Source organism: Pteropus medius, unplaced genomic scaffold, assembly GCF_902729225.1.
Source record: "Pteropus medius unplaced genomic scaffold, Ma_sr-lr_union100, whole genome shotgun sequence".
Lineage (NCBI taxonomy): Eukaryota > Metazoa > Chordata > Mammalia > Chiroptera > Pteropodidae > Pteropus > Pteropus medius.
In genome coordinates, this window is record NW_024356249.1 from 11149664 (window position 1) to 11161661 (window position 11998).

An 11998-nucleotide genomic window follows, 5' to 3' on the forward strand; every position below is an offset into this window, starting at 1 on the left:
TTCTAGCCTCACCCACTCTGGGCAGGTGTATTTGGTAAGTTGGGAGGAACACCGAGAATGGACAAATTTATTCCTCCACTCACGGGTTGGGATGCTGGGAGGAACCTGCAGCGCAGGGCAGTCTTACACCCAGTTGTGGGAGGGTGTAGTGTAGTTGAAGGTGTGCCGTGGTGTGCTCAGTCAGAGACAGGTTTAGTTTGCATTTGTGATTCTCCCTCGGTTCCCATGCAGCCTGGATACTGGGATTAGAGCTCGCTGGCCTACTGTGGATAGTTTACCAGGGACTGAAAGGAATATGTAGCAAACACATAGATGCAAGCATGATCCCAGGAGAGGCTGAGCAGTGACCAAGGGGGCACTATTGAGCTCTGACCAGAGTGAAAAACATGCCAGATGTTAATAGCAAACACTAGCAGAACATCTTTATGACCCAAGCAATTCCACTCCTAGGTACGTACCCAAGAGGTATGTGTCCACATAAGAACTTGCACGCAAATGTCTATGGCAACCTATTCATAATAGTGAAAATATAGAAACTACCCAAATGTCTATCAACTGATTAATAGATAAATAAAAGATGATGTATCCATACGATGAAATATTTGGCAATCAAAAGGAATGAAGTACTTATACATGCTACAACGTGGATGAACCTTGGAAATGTTATGTTAAGTGAAAGAAGTCAGACGCAAAGGACCACATGTTATATGATTCCGTTTATATGTAGCATCCGGAATAGGCCTATTCACAGAAACGAAGTAGATTAATGGTTGCCAGAGACTGGGGATGTGGCGGGGAGAGGGGAATAGAGAGTAACTGCTAATGAGTATGGAATTTCTTTTTGGGATGATGAAATGGTTCTGAGAAGAGATAGTGGTGATGGTTGCACAACTCTGTAAATATACTAAAACCCACTGAATTGTTCATTCTGACAGAGTGATTTATTATATCAGTTATATAATATCAATGCCATCTCATTTAAAAACATATATACATATACACACACATAGCATAATGTCATCATGTTTTATGTCCACATCTGAATGTATTGATTAAATCTATAATCTTGCTACATACTCGGATGCTTTTACTTTGCTCTTAAAGGCCCTCTACGAATGGCCTACGAGGGTTGTTCCGACCTCGTTTCACACCATGTCTCCTGTGCAAAGGAACACTAGCCTTCATTCTTCTATAAGACATTCGCATTTGCCAGACCCTTTGCCTGGGACGCTCTTTTAACCTCACTTCATCTGGGTAATTCTTTGTTATTTTCTTCAGCAATCCTTCCCTGACCTCCCTGACAAGGTCGAATCCCTCTATTATGCCCTCTCATAGTACCATATCTCTTATATACCACTTACAATATTATACTTATTACATTTGCATTTTAATGAGTGATTTTTTTATCACTATCTGTCTTTTCAATTAGACCGTAAACTCCCTGAGAGGTGGTACAATCACATCTGGTTTTGCTTATATCTAACTTGAAATCGTATCTGACACAGAGTGCCTGATCTATTTACAGAGATCAGAAAATATTATTGAACTGAGTTAATGAGTGAATCACTTTCTCTTTAATCCTCATTATGCCACTTCTGAGTGTACTTCTACTTCTGCCCATTTGTTCATTCATTCAAAAATGTTCATTGAGTGCTACTCTGTGCCAGACTCATGAAATGATGACTGGTTTAATCAACTACAATTATGAAGTCAGTTGTTTAACCTACAAAAAATTCTGAACAGGCCTGCAAGAATATAGGAATTCATCTCCTTATAATATGGCTTTGTATATGGCAGCAACTTAAGGCTTCATAGACTCTCTCTTAAGAATTTTCAATATATCATTCTTGGTCACATTAGTCAACTAAATCACATAACTTAATTCTTAAAGTTTCTCCTAGCTCCTAACCTAATCCTACTACCAAACTTCTATAGAGGTCAACTGTAAGTTTAATTTTGTAGCAAACAAAACTATTGTGGTATGTAAGAACTAGCCCTACCAACCAAATAGTTTTCAAATGCTGTACTAGACTGTGATACTTGATAACTGCAAAAAGTTAACTAATTAATTTTCATACATGATTTTTGATTATTCAAGTAATTGTATTCTTTTAATGAATCATGTTTTATGCAAATTCATTTATCTATATAAATTTTAGCAATGAACATTCTTATATATTATGTATATCTGTACTAACTTCAAAAGTATATGCAGTAATATATTTTTGGTAGACAGATGGTTTCTCAAATTATGTAAATTGAGTCCTTCTAAGTTGATAATCATGATTTTTTCAGCTGAACATTTAATAGAAGAAATTTTTTTGTTGTTATTTTGGCATTTTTAATCAGGGAGTAAATTAATGAAGGCATATGCAAGAAAACAAGACTTCATGTAATCTCTAGGGAGATAGCAGTTGTACTAGACTGTAAACTTCATGTTTTTTTGTTCATCATTATATCTCCCATCCCAACCCTGAGCATTGTTACTGGTATAAAGTAGGTGCTCAATAAATATCTGTTACATGCATTAATCAAAATATTCTAATTCCATAGTTGGTATTTATAAAGGATAAATTAATGATGCCTGATCCTCATATTGCCATAAAAAGGTCAAATTGTTGGTTTGTATCTTAGTTTATGAAAGAAACCAGTGAGTTGCTTCCATTCAGGCCAGAACTTCCATCTTCCAGTAATTTGCCAAAATGACCAACACAAAGGGAAAGAGGAGAGGCACCTGCTATGTGTTCTCTAGGCCTTTTAGAAAACATGGAGCTGTTCCTTTGGCCAAATACATGCAAATCTACAGGAAATCAAGGAACATAAAGGGAATGGGCACTGTTAAAAAAGGAAAGCCCCACCAATGTCACCATGACAAAACTGGAAGAGTCTACAGTGTCACCCAGCATGCAATTGGCATTGTTGTAAACAAACAAGTTAAGGGCAAGATTCTTGCCAAGAGCATTATTGCACGTATTGAGCATATTAAGCATTCGAAGAGCCAAGACAGCTTCCTGAAACGTGTGAAGGAAACTGATCAGAAAATGAAGGAAGCCAAAGAGAAAGGTACCTGGCTTCAACTGAAGCGTCAGCCTGCTCCACCCAGAGAAGCTCACTGTGTGAGAGCCAGCGGAAAGGAGTCTGAGCTGCGGGAAGCCATTGCCTATGAATTCATGGCATGATAAGTCTTTAAAAAATTAAAGACTCCTGTACTGTTAAAAAGAAAAAAAAAGAAAGAAACTAGTGAGTAAAATTCTGACTTTGAATTAGGAGGGGCAAGTAAAGTCTGATTTCTTGTTGCATGGTTCATGTGAGAAAAGTTTGTTCTGAGTTACTGTGTTTCAAACTATATGAGTTCAGAGGCATAAACTTTTGGTTCAATTACCAGTCATTTTTGCATGATGTTAGGACTGGAAATAACTTCAAAGCTATCTTTAAAATTCAAATTCCATCTAAAGTTTGAATACCCTTTATAATATTTCTTCCAAGAATCCAAACAAAGAGGGAGCTTACCACCTCCTGAGCCGTCCACTCCATTTTAGGACAGTTTGATTAGAAAATTCTTTATTACATTGAAATTGGTCTTCCTGTGCTTCTCACACCCAGCAAAGATGGATATATAGAACACATATACTTCCTCTCCTATCTGACACCCCCATGTATATTTGAGGTCTTCCCTGGCTAGGCGAAATTTCCCCATTTTGTACAAGCACTCCATGTATGAGACATGATTCCAAATCTCTTCTTTCTTGGTCAGTCTCCCAGAGAAGGTGCCTCTCTTTGTTTCTATCTCTTTTAAAGTGTAATGTCTAGACAGACCAAGTATTTTAGGTGGTTTATGTGCAACAACTATGCTCCTACACAATACTGTATTTGTAAATGGCCAGGAGTATCCCAGACATGTTTTCCTGGGAGTGTAGTAACAATTCTTATAAATCTGCAACAACTTTTTTGTCTCTCTTGTATCAGAGCTAGAGCATTTTAGATTGGGGAAAGCGATTCTTTCCTAGGTCATATAGCAATGGGAGAGAATATGTACTTACTTTCATCTCCCTGCTGAGGGAACATACGAAAGCTAATATAAAGCTATTTAAAGTGTCTGGTTCAGAGTAATGATTCAACAAATACTTAGTTAACTTTTCCTCTTGCCACCTCTTTATATTTTTTCTTGGATTCCTCTCCCTCCCTTCTTTTTAACACAAGGATGATGTAAGGAAGAACAGGTACACTATAAAATATTTCTGTAGGCTCTTTTTTTAATTCCAAGAAGACATGAATTCTTTGTTTTCTTTAAGTAAAATCCTAAGGGATAGTTAGATGAGATACAAATGACTCAGAAGTTTTCCAAATAAAATATACCACTTAAATTGAATGATCTTTAGACATTCATTTTATTAATCTAGTTAACTTGTGCATCGTTTTACTCTTCATTCATCTGGCTGGGTTGCAATTTAAAAATGAGGGATTTCAATTAGATCCTCTCTCACCTTATTGTATATAGTTCTCAGTTTCATAAGTGATTAAGAAAAGAGAACTACCACTGAAGGGGGAATTTTAAAATATCCTATAGCAATTGTTCCTTAAAAATTTTTTTCTGAGAAATGTAAAGCAACTTTGTTTTCATAAATGGAACTGCTATTCTTGACAGTGTTTGGCATACTGTCTCTTTTAGCCATAAGATGATTAGAAACACAGCGAACTTTGACTCACACTTTATAAAGCCATTTATTTTAGAAAAGAGAGTGATACCAGATTTAGATATCTCCCCCAAAATTACTATGAAGAAATTGTCATACAATGGCACTGAAAACAGTGATACTAACTGTAGCTAATGATTGCAGTTTTACTTGTGTTAATTTTGTCACAAATAAAGCTGTTTCAGTGTTTCCTGCCACATGGACAAAGGAATATAAAGTAATACAAGAAGTAGCATGAAGGGACATTGAAGAGAGAGAGAGATAGTATAGAGAATGGTTGTGTATTTCTCAAGTCTAGTTTAGCCTTTCACCTGCTGTATACGTAGGAACTTGAACTTGATACATATATAAACACATTAATTTATTAATTTATTCAATATTCCATTTATTTAACATTTACTGAGTTTCTTTTATGTGTTAGGCCAAGTACTAAATGTGGAATTATGAAAATTTTTAAACCAGGGTCCCTCTCCTGGATGAGGTTACAGTTTAGTGAACGAAAAAAATTTTCAAAATGTTTTAAGAAGTGCTATATAAAAGAGTTAGTGAAATGCTATGAGAGCCTAGTCAATTGAGCAACAGATTCTGCCCTAGGAAATTAGGAATTACTGCAAGAGGAAGTGATAATTAAACTTAATGTTTTTAAGTATTCACATCATTCTAGGTGAAAAATTTCTAAATTCTTCCCAGTTTAGAAGTTTTGTTTCTCTTGAGGTTTTGTCAAGAAAAATATCAGAGAACTAAAAACCAACTGACCTCTTGATTAGTATTACAATAGTGATCTTTAAAACTTCATTCTCATTACTTTCTTTAGATTTAGAATTTCAGTGTTTAGAGGTGGAACAAAAGACCTGAAAGCCAGATATTTTAATGAATACCAATGGTTGAATTTCCAGTGGGTAATAATTCTTTGTAGATTACTTTTAGCTTGTAAGCTCATCAGTATATAAAATCGAGACTAATCGATTTTATATACATCACTGAATTTGAAAATAATATCTTAAAAGAAGAAATGATTTTATCAAAAGAACCAGGAATATGATTTTATGTTTTATAGGTTGAGAAGGATCTTTTTTTATTATTCCTCCTGGTTCTTACTATTTGCCTAGAAATTGTTTCTAGTAACAGAAAGGGAAAAGAGAACCAAACATACTGACCCTGTTAGCATGATGTGTTTCTTTAGAGTGTACACTGTATCATGGAAGCAGCTTAAAACTAACTTTATTTTGATATATATGTCTTATTTGGAAAGTGGGGACAACATAAATTACTGAAATTTTGTTGAGGCTATAGAAGGTGGTCATCGAGAAAATCATGTGTACTAATTCTATACAATAGTGGTTTCTTTAATTGTCCTTGTATGGTTCTCTACTTTGAAAATAAGCATTCAATTAGGCCAAGGGTCTAACTAAACCAAACCACTAAAATTGATTTTCCCCACTAAATTTTTCCTCAAGTTTACTGCAAAGAATCAGTGTTGTCAATATTTCTTCTTTAGCCCAATTAAAAGGAAAATTCTTTCATTTAAGCCCATCCAATAACTTTTAATGTTGCCTATTATGTGCCAGATAGTGTGCTAGGTGGTGGCAGAACAAAGAGAAATGATTTATGGTCTGTTTCTTGATGAATTTAGACTAATGAGAGAGTCAGACATTTAATCAGAATGATGTACTACAGGAGCAGGAAGATAGAGCAATTATTTGTCTGTAGGAACTAGTTTCACAGAAGTGAATCTGAAGTGGATCTTGAAGGATTAGTAAGAGTTTTTCAGGTGGAAGGGAGGAATATTTCCAAGCATGAGGAGTAGCATGTGCAAAGGCACAGAGCTTCAAACAGTTCAGTATCATTTCTAATTTTATGCCGGATATGGTTCAGAGGCATTAAAACGTAGGTCAGCTACTTTAAAAAATGTTTTTATTGTGAAATATTGTACACATTCATAAAGTGCATAAAACAACTATCAGCATATTGAATTATAAAGCAAATTGTGAAGCAAATAAATATGTAATAATAATTGAGGTCAAGATCTACATAATGGCCAGTAACCCCAAAATTGGCACCTCCAATCCAGTACACTTCTCAACCCTCTCCTTTTCTCAAAGGTAACCCTCTATTCTATTATTTTAATAGTTGCTTTAACAAATAGATAAACCCACATAACAAATAGATAAACTCTATCATCACTCTCTAAAATTCCCTTGCATCCCCCACTCCCTCCACACCCAGTTTAATTACTATTTGTTTTGTTGATTTCTATGAAGGGTAAGAAATGTAATGTGTCTGGAGCATGAAGTTGTGAAGCTGTCAGAGGAACAGGTCTCATAATAAGTGTTTATTATCATCATACCCCGTACTGTTTTCCAGGTCCTGCTGGATGCTTTATTTATTAACTGACTTCTCACAACTCTGAAAGTAGTGTACAACTGAGGAAACTGAGGCACAAGAGAGTTTCTCGCTTGCTTAAAGACACAAAACTCATGAGTGATGGAGATAGGACTGACACGCAGATTTTTGGGACTCCAAAGCACATACTCTTTTTATTAATGCTTCTTGTTAAGATTTGACTTTTTCACGTAGAAAATTGAAAGTCAGCAGGGATTTTAAATTGGGGAGTAATATCAGATTTGTTTGGACTATAATTCTGTTAATAGTGTGGAATAATGGAGCGAGGGAGAGATTGGTGGTAGGGAGACCATGGAAGTAGTTATTGCAAGAGATGAGGTTTTGGACTAGAATATTGATGGTGCATGTGGAGAGAGGAAGCTGTATTTCCTAGACCTTTCTGAGGTATAACCAATTATTTATGGTGATAGGTTAGGTGGGGATAAATGAGAGGAGAAACCTCGTACACAGGTAACTTACATTACTTTGCATCTTGGCATATGCTCCTCTCTGTGACTCCAGGGTTCTAGCTGAATAGCCGGAAGGGATAGCAACACTGTTGATTAAATTTTGGGAGAGGAAGAACAGGTTGGGTGAGAAAATAAGTCCAGTTTTGGTCCTGCTAATTATGAGATGCCTGGGGCAATTCAGATGATCTGTCTCATGGGTATCTAGAAATAGAGCTTAGGGGCTCTAGGGACAGGTCTGAGCTTGAGATAAAATTGTAGGAATAATCAGAATATATGTAACTTGAAGCACAGGGCCTGGATTCAGATATACTTATATTTAAATCTTAGCTAAGTATCTGTTTCTCTATTTGTAAAATGGGATAATATCTAACCTAGAATCTTTGTAAAGATTCAGTAAAAAAACAAGAAAGCATTTAGCACATTGAGTTCAATAAGTGACAAATTCATCATTAGCTAGATTATAATACAAATTAACTTAGAAATAAATTCAACTATTATAAAAAGCATTTTTAAATGGAATTCACTTAAATGCCATCTGAAATGCATTTGAATGGAAGATATGTAAAGTATGGTTGGTGCCCACATGGCAGCATGGTGCAAGCATTAAGTGTGCCTTTAGCACCGGGAATGGAAGATAGAAGTCCATGTATGGAGTTTACTAATAGGCAACTTATCTCCAGGTTAGCAACCCAGCTGCAACTACTCCCTACTCTTCCAGAAATAAGCATTTTTTCATCATGTTGCTTGCCAAATATTAGGTGTCACGTTCTATATAGTTGATAATAGATGAATGGTTTAAATCAATTTTCCATGACCTTTTCTAAACTCTCAGCCTTTATTTTGGTATATAATTTGATTTGGTATATAATTATGAATTTAATTGTGTCATAAAATGCCATGTTGTAATCAAAGATAGCAAAGTCTGGACCAGAGTATATAGATCCTATAGGAACGATAATTGCTTCTACTTGATGTTAGGTTTTTATGCTGTGTTTTAGTGGGATCTGTTTAGACAGATGGGAATATTTTAAAGAAAGCAACAAAATGAGAAGAAAAAGAAGTCTATGGATAAAAGTTAAGGAATCCCAAGTGTTAAGAATCACACGAGGCCAATTTGTCACTTTAAAGAATAGGTTTGATTAGCATTTCCTTGTTTTGCTGTTCTTAAAAGCATCATTAAGCATTAACAATATCAGTAGCTTTAATTAGTATTATTCTTGAAATATATAACAAACTGTATGCAAAGATCATCACAATAATTCCTCCCATTCTTATACGTACATTCCTTTGAAATGTCACTTTGCTGCTTCTCCCATCAGGACGTGGGAATCTATCTCCCCAATTCTTGAATCTGTGCTGGCATTTGACTTACATTGACTAATAAAACATGGTAGAAGTGATGTCATTTATGTAACTTCTACTATAAGAAGTCTTGCAGCTTCCATTTTGTGCCAACTTGGCATGCTGCCACCATACAGAGAAGCCCAGGCTAATCTTGAGGATGTAGGGTTATAAGGGGATCGGGCGTTCCAGCCGATAGTCAACACCAACTGTCAGTCATGAGTGAACCCAAACTGCCAGATGACTGTAGCAGCTACATGCATGATCCCAGACAAGGCCAGTCCAAATCATTGATCTATAGAATTGAGAGCATATAAAATGGCTTTAAGGCACTAATTCTAGGGTGCTTTCTTATGCAGCAATAATGTATGTGTATGTGTCCTGCCTTGAAGATGAGAGAATAATTTTAGAATGTCAGAGAGTCTTAGGTTCATCATTAGAAGTCAAACTTCCAGACAATCAGGATCGAAGAAGTTTCTTAAAGCTGTAATGATGTGTCATCTAGGTTGCTGCAGTGAACAATGAAAGGGAAGACAGATGATTATTTTTGGAAAGTTCGTGTCCAGTGTTTTCAGAGATATAGGGATATTCTAGATTGGTGGTCCCCAACTCCTGGGCCATGGACTAGTACGAGTCTGTGGCCTGTTAAGAACTGGGCCATAAGCAAGAGGTGAGTAGCAGGTGAGTGAGGAAAGCTTCATCTGTATTTGCAGCTGCTTCCCAGCGCTAGCATCACTGCCTCAGCTCCACCTCAGATTATCCAAGTCTCATAGAATTTAATGAGATCATTAGATTTGGCACAGGTCCCTGGTGCCAAAAAAGTTGGGGACCGCTTTTCTAGAGCCCTGTGAAATTCCAATTAAATTCGTGTGATTTTAGCAACTCCATTTACACTTCATGAACTGTTACATAGCATTTTAATATCTTTCACATACAATGTGATTGAAAACAGCTATGATGTAGTGTAGGCAACACAGTATAGTATAATGGCTAAGGTCATGAGTTCCAGAGCCATACTGCTTGGGTTTAAATGCTGGCTCAGTTGTGTATCAGCTGTAACCTTGATGAGTTATCTAACTTATCTTTGCCTCAGTTCTCCCACCTGTAGAATAAGGTAACAAATCCTTATTGGATTGTTGCTAGAAATAAATGAATTAATATTTAAGGTTAAAACATATTACTCAATATATATCAGACACAAGTACGTTCTGTTATTGTGTGACCGTCGGCAAATCAAACTCTCTAGGTTTCAGCTTTCTCATCTATAAAGTAAGGTTCACTGGATAATTTCCATGGTTTCTTTTCATTTTTAACATTCTGTGGTTCAGTGTTCTATATGTTTTACCCATATTTCAATCTTGCACATTTCAATTTTGTCTCTAATTCTAACTTTTCAAAGATTGTCTAAAACTTATTCAAATGGTAAGCAATTTTGAGGACCCGCTACTCAGGATCACTTTGAAAGTATAAATAACACTGCATTTACTCAGGAAACTAAACATTTTTACTCACATCTGGTCAACAAACGTAACTCTCACATATCTGAAGCAATGCCTTTTCAGGTTGATTGAAACAAAATTGTACAGTTTTTAATCCGCAATAAATATGCTTATTAAAAGTAGGAACGGATCCTCCAAAAAGGAAAATATTTCACCTCAAATTTTACCAAAGATATCATGTTAAATAGAAATCACCTATATACTCTAAAGGTACCAGATTAAACATTTTTTTTTGATTAAGCATATTGCATACAATTAAATGTTATACAAAATGTGATTTTTATAGGCTACATAACATCTTCACATGAATGTATCATAATTTATTTTACATTGATTCATAAATTGTGACATTTCATTATAGTTTGATATTGTGTGATGCTTCTTGACAATGGGACAGAAAAAAACAGATCAAACATACTAGTTAAATGACTGGTTAGTGTGTAAAATTTACAGTATGTGGAATTCCTTTTAAAAAGTTCCTTTTTCTATCCTTTTCCTGTCACCCCCATAATCAAGCTGCTAATTTCCCCCAAGATCTATGCAAATGCTCCAATCAATATTTCCACAATAACAAATCTGTCAATTACTGGACCTACTACAAACTTTACTTTGGATTTTGAAAATGAGTTTTAGTCACTCGTTTACTCTTCCAAAACGCACAGCGAGCCTAACTAAGCTTTGCTTTTTCAGGACCCACAAAACTGGTCTTAGACAACTGCGAAGGCTTTCAGTGGTTCTTGTGGCGGAGGATAAACAAAGCGAATGGGCTTTTTCTCCCTTGAAATTTCCTGGCACATATCTACTTCTTGAAGATTTCCGTTCTAGGAGTTGGGCAGAAGGTGGAGGAAGTGGCTCTCCTGCCTCCAAGAAGCAGCACACGGGTTTGCTGAATTTGACAGACGACAGCGATCTTCGATCTTCGGGGATTTTCCAAGCAGGGTGCAGGTGTCGGAGAGGAGGGAACGTGAGTACTGCCCACGTGACCCAACTTCACTTTCAGGTTCAAAGCGCAGCGCTGCTGGAATCAATACCTATCTTCTACCATTAGATTGTTTCAGCCCAGGGACCTGATAAAAACCCCTAAGTTCTGAGAGGCACACTACGGAAATTGTTGGGTGAAAAGTTTGATTTCAATACTTTTAAATGCGCCCCACCACCCTTTAGGATCAGCACTTCACAGGCTTACACTTCGCTTCAAGCCTCTCCCAGTGGTTCCCTGCGCTTTCCCCAATCCTCCTTCAGTTTCAGTTCCACTGAAAGGAGAAAAGCGATAGCAACAGTTTGGTTGCCGAGCAGCCCGTCTCCGGGCGCAAATGACGCGCCAGGGCCTCGCTCCTCTCCGCGCGCGTAGCGCACAGCGCACAGCTTCGGCTCTCCATCAGCCCGCGGGAGGATGCGCGGGCGAGCTGCCCGCGGGATACCCGGGCCGCTGCCCCTGCGCCACCCGCCACTCCTCCCTCCCCCGCCGGGCGGCGGCGAGTCGCCTCCATACAGGCGGGGGCGCCGGACCGGGCGCATGCGCGCGGCGCTCCCGGGCGTGCCGGCCACACTCCCCCCACCCACTCCGAGAGCTTGTCACTTCCTGCCCTCGCCCCATCTCCGTCCGGGGTCA

General features: G+C 37.4%; 1 protein-coding gene across 1 annotated transcript; it reads left to right on the forward strand.

Annotated features, from left to right (window-relative positions):
* The first annotated feature begins 2682 nt into the window (after window positions 1-2682).
* On the forward strand, window positions 2683-3179 carry LOC120601236 (60S ribosomal protein L21-like). The gene has a single exon (XM_039861030.1). The coding sequence runs from the start codon at window positions 2703-2705 to the stop codon at window positions 3177-3179; it is 477 nt and encodes a 158-aa protein (XP_039716964.1). The 5' UTR covers window positions 2683-2702.
* The last annotated feature ends 8819 nt before the right edge of the window (window positions 3180-11998 follow it).